The 22,295-nt window shown below is 48.2% G+C and overlaps 1 protein-coding gene across 2 annotated transcripts in view; it reads right to left on the bottom strand.

Moving 5' to 3' along the window:
* The window catches only part of TDRD7 (tudor domain containing 7), a 38,119-nt gene extending 17,749 nt beyond the window's left edge, over positions 1–20,370 (bottom strand). For both annotated transcript variants that reach the window (XM_068667196.1, XM_068667197.1), the window contains exons 1-6: positions 20,234–20,370; positions 18,096–18,322; positions 14,045–14,186; positions 13,674–13,887; positions 10,103–10,188; positions 8,740–8,957 (exon numbers count right to left, since the gene is read on the bottom strand). In XM_068667196.1, coding sequence (XP_068523297.1) covers positions 8,740–8,957; positions 10,103–10,188; positions 13,674–13,887; positions 14,045–14,186; positions 18,096–18,302 — 867 coding nt within the window. In that variant the 5' untranslated portion in view covers positions 18,303–18,322; positions 20,234–20,370. The remainder of the gene's footprint in view (positions 1–8,739; positions 8,958–10,102; positions 10,189–13,673; positions 13,888–14,044; positions 14,187–18,095; positions 18,323–20,233) is intronic.
* Between the last annotated feature and the right edge of the window lie 1,925 nt (positions 20,371–22,295).

Genomic DNA, 22,295 nt, shown 5'->3' with positions numbered 1-22,295 from the left:
ATTACTCAGGCCCAGCATTTCCCTTCAGGATAGTGGTATCTATGCCCATCAGAACTTTATAAACCTTGCTAAAAATCATTCTTTGCTGTTGTGTTAGCTACTTATAAGCAGAACAAGAAGATTTAAAGCACTATTTTACGCAAGAACAGTATGTCTCTTTATCAAGACAGTATTAATGAGACAAGAACATTTAGTTACAATGCATTGAACAGCTGTTAAAAATGGCCATTACTGTGTCAAGAACCACATATTTTCTCCTACACACAGCTATTCACACATTCCAAATTGCCACATGCCCCACATTGTTTAGAGTCTTAAGTCGTTGTTTAGCCATTAAGGGCTACTACATATCCTGGCTGCAGCTAGGATCATGTCCATTTTTTTCACAGTAGCTGGTATGGCGCTGTGTTTTGGACTTCGAGTGAGAACAACGCTGACAACACACTGATGTTTTGGTTGTTGCAGAGCAGTGTTTGCACAGAGCCAAGGACCTTTCAGCTTCTCATGCTGCCCCACCAGTGAGGAGGCTGGGGATGCACCAGGAGCTGGGAGGGGACACAGCCAGGGCAGCTGGCCCAAATGGTGAAGAGTATGCATCTGCTATAGGCTACCAACATCCAAAAATTATACAAAGGACTTCATCAGTAAGACAGTGGAACTTGCATTGAAGTTCATAAGGATCTCTGCTGGTTAGCTAGATACAAGAAGTTACAAAATGTGCCCTGCCATACCAACTAGAAGGTCAAAATACCTTTACAGTGACACCTGCAGTGTCAGGAGGAACCTGTACATGGCTCACTATCTTCCAATAAGGGAAAAAGTCTGTGTTGTCAGGAGGTCCCTAGCCCAACCTCCTGCTCAAAGCAGGGCTGACACCAAAGGCAAATCAAATTTTTCACAACAGCCTTGCTCAATGAAATTCTGAAAGGTTCAAGGACGGAGATTCCTGTGGTGTTGCACCACTTACATGGTAAAGAATTTGTTTATTTATTTTTACCATGGACAAACAGATTTTTTCTTTTTGCAATCCTGATTCTTGCCCTTTCATTAAGCACCTCTGAGTTAGTTTTCTCCATATAACCCCTTTAGACAGTGGAAGACTAATTAGATATCCCCTTCACTTTCTTTCCTCCAGGCTCTGCTAAACTGCATGAGCTCATCAGCTCTGCAAGAGAAAAACCTTGGCTGTTCTAGAACCTAGTATCACTGAGGAGCCTGTCCTTTGACCTGGATTTAAATCTGAAGCTTTTTTTTTTTAATTTAAAAAATATAGATCTCAGGAAAAAAATGTAACCACTACAGTTTAAGCTGAAACTACATCAGAGAGATACAGAGGTCAGGGCCTCAGAAGCAGTATCTCAAAAACTGAATATGAGTTATAGGCTACAATACTCATGACATCTTGGTGGAAGTCATAATGCAGTTAAAATTAGAGTTAAAACTAGAGTTTAAGTTAAAATTAAGAGTTTAAAACCAGAAGATGCTTATCTGGCTGTTGCTGTTGACTTTATGGTGGGGGAAAAAAAAAAAAAAAAAATTAGTACAATGCCCTAATCTGGAAGGCTGTTGTTACCTGACCCAGGAATGTCACAGGAAAGTAAAGAGACAGATTTTAAGTACAGAATGTGTAAAAATAAGCTCTTAGGTCTACATCTCCAATCTTTACTTTTTATTATCTGCAAGTAGTTGCTATAAAGACGCTTATCCCTGAATGAATCAAGACAGATTATACATGTATGACCTGAAGATACAATACAGTTAAGTTGAAATGGGATCTTGCATTAAAAAGAGTCTCTGAAGAAGTCCACAGGCCTTTTTATTCCTAATGACGTTAAGCTAGAGAAAGACTGCAGGCAATGAAGTAATCTCAATTCACTTTAAATTCCCTTAGCAATTATAAGGCCTCTTCAACAAGCACAGCATTTTATCCATACACAGATGAAGCTTCTCCCTACAGAAGGTGTTATTCCACAACATAATTTAACAACAAGTACAAGCACAGGTGCTGGCAAGACCTCTGAGGACAGGTATCCCACAGCTTCTCTTCCAGAGTATGAATACTTGTAAGCAAACGCTCACTGCACCTCATACTGCTGAAAGCTATCAGAGACCAGATGTCTCATCCGTTTTCCACTCCACCTTTTAGTCCACTGATCTAATTTATACATCAACCCCACCCGGTGAACAAGACAGCAATTGTGCCAAGAGCCTTTCTAAAATCGAAGGAAACATCATGCACTGCTCTTATGAGCTCGCGTCCTAGGAGAAAGCAACTGGACTGAGATGTATTTGTACCCTCTGGCATGAGGAATCTTATTGTGCCCCTAGAACCTCAGCCAAAGAAAGGAGCTTGGTTTAAAACAGCAACAGAAGCAAAAAAACAAGCACAAACAACTAACAAATCTTTGCAAGTGTAGCACTCCATCTACGCTTTGCCTACAAAATGTACTCAAGAGACCAAAGTATAATGAATAGCCTAGAAAAAAGAATCAAAGCACACTGCCTTGGCAAGTAACGGCATTCTAGGCACAGAGGACTTTAGGATACCCTAAGTGGCCATGTACAAGACTGAGGAATTTGCTTAAAGGACCAGCTAAGGAAACTTTCAGTTCCAGAAAGTACTTGGCATTACCAGGACAACGATCTGTTCAAGAAGGCTAAAGTTTACCTTTAGGCACTGCTGTCTCTTGGCTAGCTGTTTAACTAGTGCTGCAACAGAGGTGAACACATTTTAGCTGACAGGACTATTAAACTTCACATGCTGAAGACTGGCAGCAGACTAAAGAGAGAAGATCCTTACCGACCTTTAAGCCTCTTAGCTCCAATAATAGGTCTGAGGTCCTCCAGGCGTTGAAGCTCTCTCTTGAGGAGAGTGTAGATAGATGCTGACTGAGCCAACAGTTTAGAGGCAGGAAAATGCTCCTATTTCAATAAGATGTTTCCACATACTTCAGTATAACTTAGCCCAGGTGGACATGATTGGGCTAACATTTCTTGCTCAAAAACTAATATTCAAGAAAAAACAGACTCTGTCAGTCATTACTATGGCCAAGAGACCTTGAAGGATGCACACCACTGTGGAAGCCTGTAACTATAAGCAAAAAGCTTCACTCGTGAGCAACTCCTCAAATCAGCCACCTTTCTTTACCACAAATATCTCAACGTGGTACGCAGCAGAGCTTACAGCTTTACCTGCAAGGTCCATCCTATTAATACAGCTGGCAGGCCTGCTTTGCAGGCACACCATGCCTGCTGTTGCTTCTCTGTTAGAGAGTACAAGAGAGTGCCAACAGCTGTCAGAACGCATTATCAAGGACAACAGAGGCTGAATCATGCTACAAAGAGGAAAAACATGTTTGTCCTAGGGCTGAGTAACAGAGGGAGCTCTTAAAAATTAAAATCTGGAGTCCAAAATAATAAAGCTTCAAATAAAAAAAAAGATTCCAGGCTAAATACTGACACTGCAACTGAGAAAGCCAAGTAGAATGGAAAAGAAGAATAAGTCAATTCCTTTTCATATACACATACAGAGTGATGAAGGCAGACAAACTCTTGTATGTATTGCTAGGAAAAAAGCTTTGTACAAGCACGCTTGATGATGTGCAACTAAATCACTATGCTCATATATATATAAAATCAAAAGAAAATCCACTTTGCTGTGCCAGAATGACCAAGATAAGGCTGAGTCTCGTCTAAATGCTGTGCACAATGACGATGAAAAAGCAGCTACTCTGGCAAGCTCCCTAGATAGGATACCTTCCAGGAAGGAAGTGGAGAAAACACCTTGAAATGAGTTTCTAGTAAGAAAGTGTCACTCAATGACATTTTCAAGCCTCTATTCACAATTAGCACATGCAGCTATTTTCTGTGATTCTTCTGCAAGGCAGGGCAATGAAATGCACAGTAGAGAGTAGTGTTCAATAGCAGATGCAGAGCATCTTCACTTTGTGGTGAACAGGAAAAGCCTGGCTCCATTATTCTTGGTATAAAACAGGTCCTCAAAATCGCTCTAAAACACACTTATCAGAACCATCACACTGATTCAAACAAAATAACTCGTTGCAGTCCCAGAAGGGGACTCTGGACGGCATCTGTTCCAACCCCCTGGCTCAAGCAGGGCCACCAAAAGCAGGTTGCCCGGGACCACATCCACGTGGCTTTTGAAGATCTCCAAGGAAGGAAGCTCCAAAGCTCCTCTGGGCAACCTGTGCTAGTGCTCAGGCACCCTCACAGTTCAGAAGTGTTTCCTGATGTACAAAGTAAACCTTTGCACGTTTCAGTTTGTGACTACTGCCTCTTGTCCTGTCAGTGGCCACCACTGGAAAGAGACTCACTCCAACTTCTTTGCACCCTCCCTTCAGGTATTTATATAATAAATAAGATCACCCCTGAACCATCTCTCTTTTCTAGGCTATACCATCCCAGCTCTCTCAGCCCTTTCTCATAGGAAAGATGTTCCAGTCCCTTCATCTTTGTGGCTCTTTGACTCTCTGTTCATGCCTCTTTTATACTTGGAAGCCCAGAACTGTGCTGGATAGATGCAATCAGGAGTCAACATACAAATGTCCAAGTGGAAACCAATAACAAGGTTCTTAGGAAAGAGCACAGAGTAGAGGACAATTGTAATGACACCTCTTCCTCCCACTTTAAATATCCCATGGTTCAAGGGCTATTGATTAGTGACAGTTTCTTTGGAATAAAGTAGTTCATGGCTACTTGAGGCCAGGGGTTATCCTGTGAATGTATTTGGTTGCTTTTGAACCCAAGATGATCACTCCCCATTCGCCTTCTCTAGGTCTCTTACTATTCTATAGCCTGTGTTTCCATCTTTCCTTACCTAAATCAATTAACTTAATTGTTGTTCATACAGCAGCCACCACTTATCTTAACCCTGGTCATCCTTCTGAATCACCTCTTCATTCTGCTTTATCTCTCAGGAAGTGTTTGAGTATTTTCTGGGTGGAGTCTGGAGAAGCACATCTGATTTTGACCTGTAGTCGCACAACGTATTTGCCCAGTGGCACAGTGTTTGTTCTTTGGTTCTCTATTGCTTTTTATGTGCTTCCCTTCACTTGCATTTTTTTCTGAACAAAAATTTCATGAAGTTACCATAAAAAACAAGATCACTTTTACCAAGTTTAACAGTCCACTCAGCACCCACGATTTTACGTGCAATAACAGAGTGCTTGCAGTAGGACTGCAGTTGCTGTAGTTAAGTTTCAGCTGCAATGTTACAGACCAACTACCTGGTATTAGGGAGTTCTGCACTTCTTCAGAAAGCCAGGGTCTTTGTAACCTGGAACTGCCCTGCATCATCAACCAGCTCAGCATGTATTCGCATCCTTCACCAACATAACAGTCCTGACCAGCACACATCCAGCTGCAGCCCTGTGAAACCCCAGAGTGATTTCCTGACTTTCTGAAAAATTAACCGTTTCAGTTTTGTTAAGTTTACTATCTCAGAGTAGTTACACGTTCATGCAAGGACCTTTCCGATTGCCCTAAGACTGTGTAATTCTCTAAAAGCTTTTTTTTTTTAAAAAAAAAAAAACACATTGGAAATCCAACTAAATGTTTTGAGAAAAGATGTAGGAATTTCATCTTTCCTGACTCATCCCATCCTTGGTGACCTGCATAGAAGTTCAGATACTCGAGGAGAGCTGAGCAAGTGCAAGGAAAAAGTCTTTAAAACATACATGCTGCTCAGTAAGGAGGTTTATAAGGAGACTGCAAAAGATACCACAAAACATGCAGACAGTACCAAAAGTAAATTATTACCTTTTGATCATTTGTGACTTCCAAAAAACAATGAACTTGTTTGTTTACACGACTGCATCCCTCTCACTCCCATACCTCTGCTGTAGTGTTCTCTCTCCCTCAGAGGTTCAGCTGCCTGCATCCCAAGGATTCAAGGCTAAGCCCAAACACAGCAGAGCTACACAACTTTGGCTCAGAGTTCTAAAAAAAAATTTGTTAAGTTGTGAGAAAGACTTGTGAAAAAAAATCTGTAGAAAGGTAAGAAATGACACAGGGATAGGATCACTGAAATGAGTATCATTAACAGCTCAGAGATGCATGAAAAAGTAACCTGTCAAATGGAAAGGTGTAAGATTCTGAAAGAAAAAATGAAGGCATGAGTCAGATGGATCCACCACAGCAGTAGTCTTGCTGGCGATGGAAGCAGACAATTCAGCAACACTGAGGAACTGAATGACAGAGTTGTTGAAACACACCTCTGTCCTCCTGACCGAGGTCTGTCTGGCCAGCAGAGACCTTCTGTTATCATGTAAGGATGATCAGCCTATTTATTCTCAGCCTAATTGTTCATAGATCATAGCCAAACTTCAGTGAGATTATAGCCACTGAATAATTACTTTGTACTTTTGTGTCTAGCTGTGCAAAATGAGATACTACAAGCAGGATGCTCAAGCAAACTAACCCAAAGAAGGGAGGTAGCAGACCAATGGATAACAGTCACCAACAGATGTAGTAGGTCCTCTTGACTGAAAGTTGAAGTCTGAAAGCAAGGCCATCCACCTGTAAATCACAGCAATTTCTGGAGGCTTCAGCGCACTGGATAGGAAACTTTTCCAGTACTCTTGGTTGTAACCTAAACATGGAGAAGATCATTTCCCTGGAAGGAAAGTATGAAATTCCTTCTTTCTTGAGAAAAAATTAAGGATGTGAATTATTAAGAAGTGACACTGTCCAGGGCAGAGACCTCAAACAGTTAGTCTGGTGATACTGAAGTGTAATACAAGGCTCACTAAGCTACTACTGATCAGATGACATTCAGTAAGAGTGTGTGTTGTCTATCTAAGATGCTGAGAGAAACACCAGGCATTTTTCCTGTTCCGAGGCTGGCAGACACACACATTGTTAACTACCAAAAGATGCAGAAGTAATTCAGAAATTAGTCATGAAATCTTCTTTATTGATGCCCAGAGAGGTTGTGGAGTCTTCTTCCCTGAAGCTATTCAAAAGCTGCCTGAAAAGAATCCTGGGTAATGTGCTTTAGCAGACCCTGTTTAAACAGGAAGGCAGGACTAGAGGATTTCCAGAAGTCCCTTTCAATATCAACCATTCTGTGATTCTGTGACTCTGCCCTATGGCATTTCAAAGGATCTACACTGTCGTACACCTGCAGGCCACTTGTTTGAACCAGAAATAAATACTGTTTAAGACATGCATGGTAGCCTTCATACAAGGCAGCCTGGGTAGCAGTTCAAACTTTTCCATGCCAGAGCCATGAGCGTTCTTTACACAAGTCAATAAAGTATTTGAGTCAGACCCTACAGGCTCATTAACAGTCCTCTACAATAAGACTGACTGTGCCAAGGCAACTTGATAGCTCTGATTGCTGTGGTACTGTGCTTGCTGTGTTAGAATATTTCCACAGATTTAATGACCACTTATTTACACTAAAATGAATGTATTTATTTGCCAGAAAAAAAAAAGAGGCCCAACAGATAACAAGCAAATGGAAAGCAGATACAGATAGAAGATCCTGCATGAACACTAACATTTGTCTGGAATATCATCCAAGAAAAAGACAAGACTAAAATTTGCTGCATGAATTAAGCAACTAAATCAGAACAGCCTGCTGTATGGGTAACATAGGAGCTGATCATCAGCCATCAAAACAAATTGGTGCTGTTTGTGTAAATTACTGCTGTCTGTAATAAGATGCAACAAATGCATTTTATGTATGTGTTAGAACAACATGTGCTAATAGCATGCAAATGCTGCTATTCCTGAAGAGCAAGCATTTATCAGTGAAACTTATTTAACGTTTATGATAGAATAGTTAGCAATATGGAATGAAAATCACTTCAAGGAGACACAGGTTCTCACTACTTTAAAAGCCTTCTGGTGTCTTGGTTTGACAGATGTTGAAGTTCACTGATACAACTGGCCTTTTAAAGTAAAGCTAAGCAAAGCCTTGGTGCAAAGAAGGCATTAAACACTAAATGGAACAGCGCAGAGAAGGGACAAAAGCACAGCGACTGAAGATCCTTAACCCAGTGATGATGGCACTAGGCAGACCTGTAAGCGTAGGCTCAGCCTGATGCCTGTTCCTAATACAAAGGATGAAGATGCCCCTGATGAGCAGGAGATAACTGACATCAGTGGAGGGCAGGAAGGAGGAGAGCTGTAACCCTTTCCCTCAACATTATCACTTAACTTTCAACTAATTGCATCATAAGCCTAACTTACACAATAAAAATCATATAATCTTGACTTCAGATGTGGGAAATACCTACTAAAAAGTCCAAAGGATGATAAAAACTACAGATAGACCTAAGACTGTTCTGAAGAATTTTCTGGAAGCTCGAAGATTTAGAAGGGGAAAAGAAGGCCCTGCAATGTGGAAAAGCAAAGGGTGAAAATAAAAAATGAAAAATGCAAAGGAGAAAAATAAAAAACACTGCATGGTAGGGAAGTGTCATTAGCTATTATTTGGGTTGTTAGTGTTACAGCTGGTGTCAAAGGTGCGAAGGTGGAAACCCAGCAACACTGAGCACTTGCGCCAGGAGGCCACAAAGGCTGACCTTTCTTCTCCAAAACAATGCCAGACCAGTAAGGAATGACTTTTTGGATGTTGTTCCAAAGACACTCTTTTTATAAAAACACAACAGCTACATATCTTGAAAGAAAATGCAAGGCTACCTAAAATAACGTTTGGCAAATAAGCAGTGAAATCTGACATCTTCCACAAAAATGATATTCAATACTTACTGTGCAGATATGAGGCCAGTGCTCAAGCTGACTGAGCACTGCTGTGCTGAGCTCATCCCAGTACATTTCCTGGTAGATCTGTGCCATCTTCGATACCCAAATACCATTTCTGTACTTGTTCAAGATCTCCTTAATGCGATTTTGGACTTCATTAATATTAGGGGCAGAACGACCAGAGGCAGCAGTACGTGTTTCCACAATGGATGTATTTAAGTTATCTGTTAAATAAAAACACAGCCATGAAGTGAATGGCCTTATCAGCAGAGACAGATGCCCACCCACTTACTTAAAATTAAATATGGAAGCTGCCAGCATAATACTAACTCTAAAATGCTGCACACTTGTACAACACAACTGTTTCAAGTTACTTGCTGTTGGAAAGTCCCACGGAAGCCTCAGACATCTAGTAACTAATTGGTCTGGAGCTATTTTCTCAATCACTATCGTCATTTTCTTAAGAAGGTGCTAAATGCTTTTTCAGAAAGGATCCTGGAAGATGATATCCTTTATCCACACTGCTGAGAGGCAGTGCTGAGGCAGTATCCCAAGACAGACTGAGGACAGTTTGTTTTTGTGTACAAACACAACAAAGATGCCGCAAAATATTGAATATGTTTCTAAATTCAGTGATACACAAAATAGACCAAAGATTCACCTTTTATTCTAAGATTTGTCATAAGCAAGAGTCTGAATCCATCACCCAGTCCTTCTATGCTACTTCATGCAAGGAACCCCTCCAGCCAAGCTGGGAACAGCAGCTGTCTATCTACTCTGGGTGGTTTTCCTACACTGTGTGTAGGAGAAAGGCAGTCATTATCCCAGCTGGAGGTTCACATCACTGGCTTGAGTGCTCCCTCGTCTCTACCCCATTTCCCCCTTGGAGGGGAAGCATTCACTACGAGACCTGCAGCTTCACAAATCAGCCTGGCAGGTCCCAAAGAAAGCAACCATCGTTTGCCAAGCCTGACCCCCACACAGCCACTGGGAAACAGGCAGGCAGAAGGACATTTTCTGGAAGGACAGCCAGGTTAGTGTGCTAGGATTTCTGTGGCTGTTTCCTTCTGAAAACCAAGATTTCACCCTCCTCTATTATATCCATACCCTAGCAGTGAAGTTAAGCATAGTCCTCCAGTTTCCAAGCTACTCACTCACACTATGTGATTGGCTTTTACATTTACTACAAGGACTTTCCTAGAAGACAGAAACAAAGAGACAGACAAGTAAGCTCACGTTCCCTCAGCACCATGAAGTCAAAGTGAGGGTGTTCACTCACAGGACTTCATACCTTACCCATAACTGTCTTCATTCAAAAGAAGTACTGAAATGGAAAAAAAAAACAAACTTGCTTGTTAGGCAAACTTACCATTTGAATCGACAGAAGATTTTCTGGACAAGTGAACTTGCAGCTCCTTTTGAAATCGTGGTGGGACAGTCAGTCTCTTCTCAGACCTAAAATTGAAAATAGAATTGCTTCAAATCATTCTCCTGGCTCTGGAGAGCATTCTGTTTGCTCACAAGACCTATACATTAAATAATATGTAGTCCACAAACTTCTTGCTGGCCCTATGCACAAGAGCAAACTCACATTGTCCTAACATGGAAGACAGCTTGATTAGCAATGGCAAGGCAAATCAACGTGTGGTTTTTCTAGCTTGCCTTACTACCCTGACCACTGGGAGGAACAAAACACACGGCAAGACAGAATTAGGAAAAAGAGAGCGTCCAGGCCCAGCAACACAGATGGCAATCTTGACATTTGACACACTTAGCCTCATGATTTGGTCTTTCTTCTGGCTGGTGTCTCAGTCTTGCTGCTGAACAGGACTGCACTCACCTTTTTGGTTGCCATGTCAGTCTCCTGAAAGCATTAGGCTTCAGAAGTCAGCAGCACACCTAAAATACATGGGAACTCAATGCTGCTTCTACGCCGCTCAACACATTCCTCTCTGGAGAGGTCTCTGACATAAAGGATACCAGCAGCATACTCGCAGGTGTTCTTCTGATCTCCCCCAGCCAGCAGCAGCTTATGCTGGGAGCACATTCAGTGTAACAAGCTCCTGACTGCAGAGAGGCCACACCAGCACTTACACTGCAAGCAAGAAGGGGTAAGAGTTGGAGAAAAGAGCTCAAGGGCCAGGACGAAGCCCTTCCCAAAGACATGCATGCAAGGAAGAACAGCAATGGAGCAGTCAGGGTGGAAAACACACCAGTGCAGCCCATCACACAAGCGTGACAAGTTGCTGTGAACCCCAAACCACAGCAATCACCGCACATGCACTGAGCTGGCTCTGCAGATGGTCTCTGCCCACGGGGCCAGCGAGGAGACAGGCCACCTCCGGAGTCCTGGGGTAGCTCTGGAGGAAACCACCAGCCACACAGACACCAGCAGAGATTCTCCCAGCTTCATCTGGGCTGTCTAAAGGCAGGGCAGGGTCAAGTGTTATGCTGAAGTCAGTAACTACAGCAAGAGGAAGCCACGACTAGCACATTATTAAGGTGCCTTCACACTGACCATTAATTAGAGCAGAACCACTAATCAGAAAGAGGCTTCCTGCATCCACACCCCTTCTAGGCAGTATCTTCAAGATCTAGCTAGAAGAAGTATCCCTCGCTTTTCTGATATCCTCATGAAGTGACAAAACTGCTCCGTCATCAGCTGTGGGTTGTATCTTTGACCAAAAATAGCACTTCTGTACTGGCACCAGTCCCACAGCATTAGTGGTCAGGAGAGCTACCGTTCAGTGCTGTCATCCCCAAAAGCCAGAGAGGAGAGAGCAGCAGTACTGAGCAGCAGATGAACCGCAACCACATTTGTGAAACTCAAGTGGGATGAGACTTGGAAGCACAAAGGTAAAGGTCACCCACACCAAACCCAGACAGACACTCACAAACAGCTCCCGTGGCATACACGGAGAGACTTCCACCCTCTGGACACATCACAGGAGCACCTTTATCTCCTGGGCACAGCTCACACCCCCTGTCACAGTGGCAGCAGTCTCTGCTTAGGTGCCTCGTGACTGGTCATGCAGACCCTAAAAGCCAGGATCCCTTTCTCCTGCAAATACCTCTCCATACATGCATTGATGCTTTATAGTCACGGGGGCAACGTGCTTGTCACCAGCATGCAGACACAGACAACACAACGGCCTGCAAGGCTTCGTGCTCCCAGCAAGAGGCCTCCCAACCACACCACGGAGAGAAGACAGCAGCAGCCAGGCTCTTCTCGGATGAATGCTCGGCCAGCCATGCAGCATTGCCACGTGCCCGTGCACAGCCCACAGCCCGCTCCTTCAGGCAGGCACGCTGCTCCCTGCCTGCCACCTTACCTCGGCCGGGCCCACGCCGTCGAGCTCAGCACTGTCCAAAGGCTAGAGAACAATCCCAGGAGAGGGGCCAGGCAGCAAACGCTGCCTGCTGGTCCAAGCACGGGGGTCACCAAGCATCTCCACCTGCTTTCATCTCTGCCACCGCTTTCCAACACTTCGGTGACCCCCGTGGTTTGCTTTACAAGCAAAGTCTTCCTCCTGTGGGCTTGTTGGGCCACAGCAGCATGCACAGGGCTACGCTGGCAAGAGCTGACTGCTGATAGAAAGGCAGCCTCCCTGAGCCCTCAGCAGCATCTGCAGGGAGGCCTGGGAGCACAGCTGCAAACAACCTGCTGCCACTGCAGCTGCCTTCAGCATCTCTCCCTCATGTGTGATAGGGTACGGAGGAGAAACTGCTGGATTCCCTGCACCCAAGACCAAGCTGCAGCAAGATCCAGAAGCTACAGTCATGAAAACCCCCAGCAAAACACCAGAGAGCACTGGAGAGGTGGGAGACTGACTTGGGAGCCACAAGAGATCTGCCGTCTGCTGCCTCACTGCAGGGCTTGGCTACAAGGCGCTGAAGAGCCTGCTCAGAGCCAAGGTTTCTGGGTGTGCTGGTCACTCCTCTGCTCGCTTGCAAACTGGCTGGAGGCCAGCACCTCCTGGCTCCAAGCAGCTTTCCTCCCTCCCGCAATCCCCAAAGCCCACGCAAGCAACCACAGCAGCTCCGGAGGCACAAACATCCCCAGCAGCAAGGACATCAGATGTGGATCTTGCTGCTCCTGCTTCAGGCTGGAAGAATTAATCCAGTCACGTGGGCCACAACACAGCCTTATGCTAAAACAGTGTATGATCCTCTCCTCCAGAAACACAACCTCTAGCAGGTGCCCATGCTAAGAGGCCAGCACTTGGGCTCTTCCCAACAGCTAAAGGTGTCTTCTCCACAGCTACCTGGGCCAAAGCACATTTTCACTGCAGTTTCACCTCCTGAGCAGGGTAGGGACAGATGCTAGAAATGAAAGGAGAACACAAGATGTTCCCTGAAAGGAGCAGAGGGGAACCTGCAGAGAGGAACATAAACGGAGCACGCAGTGTGTCAGAACAGGGCTGTAATCCACCTAGCTCCACTTCAAGCACTGCAAATCTCCGAGCTCCACAAAAATGCTTCTGTAGCCTTCCAAAGACCCACCGGGGCCGAAGCCTAACAGCCTGTGCCATGTCACAGTGGGATTAGGTCTCGCTCTGCCCTGGGCTGCTGACTGTCCCCAGGGCCTGCGGGGGATTAGTGGCACAATCGGGGCCACAATGGGGATGGCAAACGCTGCCCTGCACCGTCAGCGAGCAGCGCACAAAGAGAAATGATGGCCCAGCAGCTCCCTAAGCCGCCTGCACCGCGGATGCTGGCAGGGAGTGCCAGCCCAGCAGAACGGCTCCTCCGGCTCACGGGGTGCCCCAGCTCACCCAGGCTGCTTCCAGAAAGGACACTCAGGTCACCTTTCCCCCTCTGCAGCACCCACCCACATGCCCACAGGCCTCCAGCCCGGATTCCTGAAGCACACCGGGGACATGGCAGCACCCACGGACCCGCCACGCGCTGCTGTGCCTCTCCCAGGCACGCACACTGACCTGCTGACCACAGTGACGTGCCTCTGCATCGGGATCTCCTTGGGCGGGCCGCTCCCAGCGGCTGGAGGCACAGCAGAGCGGGCGCTCTCCATGGTGGGCTTCACCACGCCGCACGCCACCCCTCTGCCCCGCGGCACGCGGGGAACCGGCTTCTTGCCGCCTTCTTCGGGCACGCTCAGGGACTGGGGCTGTCGCAGCATCCCTTTGGGCTTCCCTGGAGAGTTTGCAGATGCAGCTGTCAGCAATGCTCTCCCCTACCCAGCCCAAACAGCCAGTAGCTCCCTGATGCACCTCAGGGAAAATGATTTCTGCTTCAGCAGCTGCACGACCCCTTGAGAAAGGCAGGCCTTTCGCAGCAGCCCGGGGCTTACCTACAAGCACAACCGGAGACGTGTTCTTCAGCCTCATCTGGCAGTTCACTTGCCGACCCATCTTCTTCTTGGAACTCCTCTGCCGGGCCACCAGCTGAGCGATCTGCACGGTCTCGGGGCAAGCAACAGCATGGCAAGTCATCTGTGTGGGACAGGAAGGGGATGGGGGTGGGAACAGTCACCGAGGCCCAAGCTCATTCTCAGGCAGCAGAAGGGCTTACAGCAAGTCTGTATTTCACAGAATCACAGAATTTCTAGGTTGGAAGAGACCTCAATATCATCGGGTCCAACCTCTGACCTAACACTAACAGTCCCCACTAAACCATATCCCTAAGCTCTACATCTAAACGTCTTTTAAAGACTTCCAGGGATGGTGACTCCACCACTTCCCTGGGCAGCCTGTTCCAATGTCTAACAACCCTTGCAGTAAAGAAGTTCTTCCTAACATCCAACCTAAACCTCCCCTGGCGCAACTTAAGCCCATTCCCCCTCCAGCAGACACTTTGGCAAAGGACTCAGCCTCCCTCTGCTGCCACAGCATCTCAGAGACCAACAGGGCAGGCAGCCGAGGCTCTCCATCCCTTCCCTCCTCAGGTTGGGCCCAATCTGGGACGAGCCCAGTTTGCATCCCACTTGCTGAGCTCCCCCTGGCTGGGGACACATCCATCTGCTCTCCACTCATCAGTCACCTGGAGACTCTGCTCCCTCACCTAGGTTGTTCACCAGCACGTCACACAGCACTGCCACGCTGTGAACACGCAGAGCAGGTCACCCTGTTACAGAAGGACACCAGGCTGCCCAGGTGAGGCTTCCCTTCACAAACCCACACTGACTACACCCACGTGTCTTCCTCCACATTTTCTCCAGTCATCCTTTTCCCTGATATGAGCCCGTAGAAACGTTTCATCTTGCTCTGCATGTCCTCCACCAGATTCAGCTCCATACTGGCTGCAGCTTTTCTTAACTGCATCCCTGCACAGGCAGCATCCCTGTATTCCTTCCATCCCAAACAATTCTGTCCCTGCCTCTTAGTTTCCCTTTAAAGGCAGAGTTCGGTCTAGAGCTCCCTGCTGACCCAGGCGTGCCTCCTGCAAGGTTTATTTGATACCCTGTTTGTCAGGACGAGCTGTTGTTGGTCCAACAGGATGAGCTGTTTTTTTTTTTTTTTTCCCCTCCTCCAGTTCCAGCTCTCCTTAGCTGAAACGATTTGAGAGCAGGAGGTTTCCAGTACCGCTGTACTACGCAATATTCCTAAACCGAAACTGAAAGATGAAACTGGACTCCAGCATTCGATGCACACCCCCCTCACAGCAAGCCTTAACAGACTGCCTGATTAACCCGCCGTGTTTACATTAACAGCTGGTCTCTGTGGTTTTCTGGTAAGCCTTTGAGCATTTTAAGTCTGCAAGTTGTCAGCTTCTACCCGTTTTATCACTTTACAATGACTTCAGGGGCACGGCTTTACTGTGAGATCACTAACTCTATGCTACAGAGTGGCTTTTCCTGACAATTCAGCCCAAAGCCTTCACAACAGAAAGAACAAATTCTGCCTGTGAAGAGTAGGCATGGCCATTGTAAACTATGGGCTCCCTGGGGAGCACGTGAAAGAACCTGCAAAACTAAGCAGCTCGTCAGATCCCTTCACAAAGACATGTTCAAAAGAGTGCAACAGAGCCCTCTTGTCAGGATCTTATTTGGTCTGGAGGGAATAACTTGTCTCCACTGCTTGGGCAGGAAGGACACCTGACAGACAGAAGCACTCACTTGTCTTTAAAGCAGCTCAGAGGCAGCCTGTTCCCTTTGAATTTGTTCACACTTTGCTACTGCTTTTACTAGACTCAGTCACAGCCACCACAACAGGTCTCTGTCACCCCAGTGAGACCACAGCCCTGCTGATGTGCGCAGACCTCAGACTGCCCCTGTGCATGCCCCACAGGCTGTCTGCAGGAGTGTGCAGGCACTTGGGAGAGGTGCTCAGTTGTGCTCATTTCCTAAAAAAAAAAAAATCCTCACAATCCTAACAGGCACTTCCTTGTTCACGTGGATGCACAACTGTCAGCCCTGATTGTCAGCGTCTCTTCTGTTTCATTCTCTTCACACATTTGTCTTGTGGCTTGGTCCTCCATTCCCTCATGTGACTGCTGGTCATCCTCACCCTTCCTCCATCACTCCTGGTTTAAAAAGGTACACAACTGAGGGCAAAAAGTCCTCCCCCTTCACAAAAGACGCCCAGAACAAGGCAGTTCCCAGCCCCTGCAAGTACACAACCACCCTCTGCTCAGTGCCTGCCCTGGTCTCATTCTGAAGAGCAAACACAGGCAAGTCATAAAGCAACAATGTGTGGTTCAGTCTTCATGAGCAACTTCTGCCTCCTGTGTTTTCAGAGCGCTTCCTTTTAGTTGCTCCAGTCATTACCAGCACACCAACACCAAAGTGAGCCCTACTGAACTACCTCAAGAGTCCTGTTCTGTTTCTTCCTCTTTTTCTACCTCGTGCAGCTACATTTCAATCTCTCCTCACAGCTGCCCCAGGGAAGGCACCGCCTCTAGCATTGCCCTAGTGTCCACAAGGCTCTCAGCACACACATCGCATTACAGGATAAGCAAGGCTGTCAAGGGAAAGGGAGGATAACAGATTACACACTGCAAGGCCGAAGTTAGAAACAGATGGCTATTAGCCCAAGCCACCATGAGGAAGCATTAAGTTGCAGCACCACAAACCATCCCAGAGGTATTTGCATTCATGTTATTGGCATAGCTGCAGCCAATGCAGACCTGGAGCAAGCAAAAGAGAACCTCAGATTTGCTTACTGGTTCCAAAGGGGCAAATTCTGACAGTTGCAAAAAGGCAGCAAGGGATCCTCTTGCTTAAGAACAGGACTGCTTTTCCAGGCATCTGCTTGAAATCCAAAGAGTTCTGTGATGCCTCTCATCACACTCCTCACAGCTAACCAGGAGGACCTCACTCTGAGCTCACAGATGCCACCCTGACCCAGCTGAGCTAGCATATGAACTTGGCCTTTATCACTGTCTCTCCAGACCTGGTGAGATCTTACAGCCATACTATTTTGTCAAACATCTGCTAGCTTGCTCTCCCCAAGCTGACACAGATTTCAGAAATGGCTCCAACCAGCAAGAGGCTTCAAACTCTCCTCTCTAACACATCATCTGCAGTCATACAGCTCATGGGTCAACCATCAAGAAGGGATGCAGAAAGGCACAAAATTGCCTTTCAACTCACAACCAGGAACTTTAGACTCGGACAAGGAGGCCTGTGGTTCTGGCAAGCTGCTTCCAAGCTGACAGGCAACACAGGCTATTGCAGCAAGGCTGAGAGATAAAGGAAAACTTCTACCACACTGATTTTCTCTGCTGAGCTCTGCTCCACCTCCTCCACAAAAACAAAGAAAAACAACAGTGGATCCAGGATATCTGCACTCACTGCTTGTCCCTCACAAACTTACTAAGCTGAGGCACATCTTAACACTTCACCTCTATGGGCTCTTCACAGACTTGTATGGCAAGTCTTCAAAGTCCTGCAGCACTGCAGTTCTTGACCAAAAAAAAGAGCACTAAGCCTCAAGCAAACACTGTCAGGCTTGTACACAATGGCACCTCCAACAGTTTTGGTGTAGGAAAAAGGTGCCAGAACCACATCCTGAAAACATGCTCAAGACACAGGCACAAGAGTAAATGTTCTGTTCCCATGACAACCTGTTAATATCCCCCCAAAGGAAAAAAATGTTGAAACAGGGACCACAGCCCTATTGCCAGGCAAAGTATCTCTCCAGCCAGAACTCCTGCACAGGAGAAAAGTCCCCATCACCTTCTGCAAATAGTACTTTCTGATCCATATACAGACTCACAAAAGTAAGGGGCACCTGGTCTATGCCACAGATTCTACCTCTGATAGCATTAGTGTACCACACATTTTTCTCAAAAAAGAAAAAAATAATGACATAAGCAGAGGTAAAATTATGAACTCTGCACACTTTACAAACACAGATGCTGTTTCCAGCTTGCTGCACCTCTCATGTATGACGGATGCTTACCTCTCCCATTTTACTCCCTTCGATTCTGACCACTCCCGGGATGCTCTGCAGGTAGCCTTCCAGCGTGTTGTGTCCTAAGTGCCGGAAGGGAATCCACTCGCCAGTCAGCAGCTTGTATTCACTCTGAAGTTCTGACAGGGGTATGCCATGCTTGTTGGAGTGAAGGACAGCTCGCAGCGTTTTCGCAACCAGGTCAGGCTCCTGCATCTTCGCCTATAACACCTCCACTACAAAAAGAGGAAAAAGAAGCATTTTAACAAACACCAGCTAACACCACAACTCGCTGTTCAACCTCCCTCCAGGTGAGCAGTCACAAAATGGCTCGGTGACTTTGGAGATGTTGATGTATTTGTGGGGATGCTGGCAGGGTCCTGCAGGTGGATTGTGTAGTGGCACAGGGAGACGAGGGGCACAACAGAGCCCCAAAACAGCAGCCCCCATTCTCCCACAGCACACGGGACCCCGCCAGGTGTGGTGGGGCCAAGGGCTGATCACAGAGCCGCTGTGTGGCGCGGAACAAAATGGCAGCCCCCTCACGCAAAATGGCGGCTGGGACGAGGCGGCAGCCCCCTGCCATGGGTCAGGCTGCGACCAGGGCTCCCTCCTGGCCAGCGCGGGTGGCCCCGGTCTGAAGATGGGTGCTGGGGGAGCTCCCATCCCTCATCCGGTCCCAGATGTGGGTCCACCAGCTGCGGTTACAAAGCACCAGGGAGCTCCTTCTCCAACATGAGCCACTCCAGGTGCTCTCCACCAGGGTCAAAGCCCCTCATGCTCACCCACCCAGCCCATGCCTGGCCTCACCGTGATGCTGAGGGAGGAAGGTGCTTGGGCACGGCCGGTGAGCCTAACCCCAGTCAACGCCTGAGGGCAGGGCTACACAGATTAAAGCAATTTGGTCCCTACCCAAGCCAGTGAGGATAAATTCTGGGCAAGGCGGATGATGTCCTTGGTCCTAAAAGACTAGTTGTGCAGTCGGCTGGTCCCCAGGACACTTCTCCCCGTTGTTTCCCTTTTTTGGGGGAAATCACACCAACTTGAAACGGAAGAGAAATCCCAATCCTCAGCATGTTTCAAGCGCTACAGTACGCATTTCAGTGCACACACAGATACTAACACCGTGCCTGGTTTGGTGCACCCCAAGCACGCAATGGGGTGACTCTGAGCAAGAAAGCACAGCATTAAGCCCGACTCCTGAGCAGCTTTACTTCATGCACACACAGCAGCTCACTAACCCAAGCTGGTGTCTCTGTATTCCGTGTTCACATATGCTCATATTTACACACCCGTGGACCCACATAACACCACATGGGCGTACAGCACGGCGCATGCACATGTGCCTACAGAAGCAGTGTAATCAGCTGCTGCAAATCAGCAGGTCACAGAAGTTTCGGTATCACTGGCTCAACAACACGCCTTTTCTCTTGCAGGGGGGCAGGCTGTCAGTGAAACCGCACAGAGAGACCAACGTCTCTCCGGCAGCTTGTAAAACCTCACAGCACCTGGTAAATGGCTGCGGCTGCACTTAGCTCTGCTCGGGGGTAGGAGGGCACCCCAAGCAGGCACCCCAGCACCTTCTAATCTTGCAGAAACACCAGCGCTGTTGCATTTGCTCATCCTGGAGCTGCCTCTACCATAGAGGACTTCACAACGCTTCCAGCTCTGCTGCAGAGCACGGATTCAGAGCACCCAGGTGGCACCCAGGTCACACACACACACTTACACACCTCCTGGGGGCACGGGGCTGCAGCCCCACGGTGCTCAGCCCCAACCCTGTGAGTCCCAGCTGCACGGCCACCCTTTGGGGAGGCAGAGGAGGCGCTGGTCACCTGCCAGCAGGGCGGACCGGGAAGTCCAGCTCTCCTGGGGACGCCACGGCCGGGACAAGTGCACGGGGCAGTGAAATGCCACCAACAACCTCCACGGCTGCATGCTCAGACCGCGGTTTTGGTGCGTGCCACGTCCACCCGGGAGCATCAGCGAGCCTCTGGGGTCCTTCTCCTTCACCCCCTCGTTTTAACAACGCGTCCACATCCCTGTTTCCTTTCCCAGACCCCCCCCTTCTCCTGCCCCAGCCCAGCCGCGCTCCCCACGGCAGCGCCCGCTCGGGGCACACCGCGCGCCCCCCGCCGCGCCCTTACCGCCGCTCCCGCCGCCGCCACCGCCACCGCGGGGCCGGGCAGAGCCGGGCGGGGGCTGCCCGTAACGGGGCGGGGCAGGGGGCGGGGCCTGGCTTCACCTCCTCCTTCCGGGAGGGGCGGGAGTGAAGGCGACGCCCAATCGCTGCTCGAGGCGGATCAGCCCCCGCCCGCCCGCGGCCAACCAGCGCCCGCCCCCTCGCTGCGCCCTTCGGCGCGCCCCGCCCCCGTGAGGCGCGCGCGCGCGTTGCTCAGCTCTCTCTCCCCCCCCCTTCTCCTCCTCAGGGGAGAGGAGGCGCGGCCATCTTGGGGTGCCCCGCCCCGCCCGCTCCGCCTCAGCGCCCCTTGCTCCCGGCGGCGGGGCCGTGCCCGGCTGCCAAGCGTGGTTTAAGTTAATTCACATAAACATCTCCATCTGTGAACGCTGTGAGTGGGGTGTCCCTCCTCACACTTGCCACCTGCCCAAAGCAAATAAAACCACCATCCTGGCCCTGTAACCCCACATCCCGCCCACAGCAACACCCCCTCCTTATCCACAGTAGGGCAAGAGTTAATGGCTTCAGGTTGTGCCAGGTTTAGGTTGGATATCAGGACAACTTTCTTCACGGGAAGGGTTGTGAGGCATGGGAGCAGGCTGCCCAGGGACGTGGTTGAGTCACCACCCCTAGAGGCATCCAAAAGAGATGTGGTGCTTAGGGATGTGGTTCAGTGGTAGACTTGGCACTACTGGGTCAGCGGTTGGACTCGGTGCTCTTAGAGGTCTTTTCCAACCTAAACTACTCGGTGATCCTGTGGAGATGTGATCTGCTCCCGAGGACAGCATTAGAGGGGACATCAGGCCAAGCTTCGTGATGGCAAATCCGTGGAGGGCTGCCAAAGGCAAGCCAGAGGCTGGCCCCACAGAAGCAAGCCAGTGCCAACAGGAGCACACAACGGGGGCCGAGGATGAGATGCTGAACCTTGCTTGTGCTCTGTACTGCATGGGAGTGTGCGTGTAAAGGGCTGCCCGTAATGGCTGCCCAAGACTTGCTGACAGCTGCCTTCTGCCACCACCACAACAGCCTCTAGAGACTGCTTCCTGCCAGTCCTGTGTTCTCTGATGAGGCTTTTCTAGATACTTCACACGTGGGAAGTTTGATGTTTAATATGGAGTTTACTTATTTGAGGCTATTTGCATCTACAAGGGATTTTGATTTAGTACTGTGATATATGGAGTAATAATTCGTGTCAAGAAGATGGTTGATGTTAATAAAGAAGGGGGAGATATGGGAGTGTGGCCGCAGGGGTCGAAGAGCCCCATGGTTGATGATAACATCAGACTCTTAAGGATGAGGCCATCAGAAATGTAAAGAGTTTAAATGTAAACAGTTTAGAGGGAACAAAGAAGGGTCATTCAGGAGACCATGCTGTCTGGGGTTGCTTGTTCTCCAGCCATTAAGGCATGGAAGTTGCTGGGGGGTTGCTGGTTGCTGGGCAAGGTTGTTGACCAATGAAAAGTTGTTTTGAAAAGGACTGCTGTGGGGAGAAGGGTGTAAGAGGGGAGCCTGTCCTCAAGATGAAAAGGCAACACGATATATTGAAGTTATGTCATCAGTAAAGAAGTAGAAAAAATGAATGAATAGGGACAGGCTGGCAGAACAGAGACCAGGACAGGAACAGGCACATGGATTACCTCATGAAGATAGGTTCGGCCAAACTCAGCAAACCGCCCAAAGAAGCTCGTCCAGAAAGTCGCTGGAAATGGTCACACCGGAGCTGGAGAGAAGCTCAAGCTGAGAGAAGCGGAGCCGCGCAAACAACTGCCCCTCGCTGGTCAGCAGTTGTGTGTTAGGGGGAATCGTACGTCCTTAGGAACAAAGACTGTCCTGGTAACCTTACAGCTTATTCTCCTTATTAACAATCAGACAGTTTATGCGCCTGAAACATGGGACCAAACTGAGGTCAGGGTGTGGGACTCTGCAGCTAAAAATGAGAAGGTGGCAGTGGGATTGCTCGGCACCTGGCGAGCAGTCTCTGAGGCCTTAAAGAGCCCTGTGGGCCCACAGTCAGACACGTGTGGTTTGCC

This window comes from Anas acuta, chromosome Z (genome assembly GCF_963932015.1).
Source record: "Anas acuta chromosome Z, bAnaAcu1.1, whole genome shotgun sequence".
Taxonomy (NCBI): domain Eukaryota; kingdom Metazoa; phylum Chordata; class Aves; order Anseriformes; family Anatidae; genus Anas; species Anas acuta.
The sequence above is the reverse complement of the archived record's forward strand: the minus strand, read 5'-3'. Positions and strand labels throughout refer to the sequence as shown.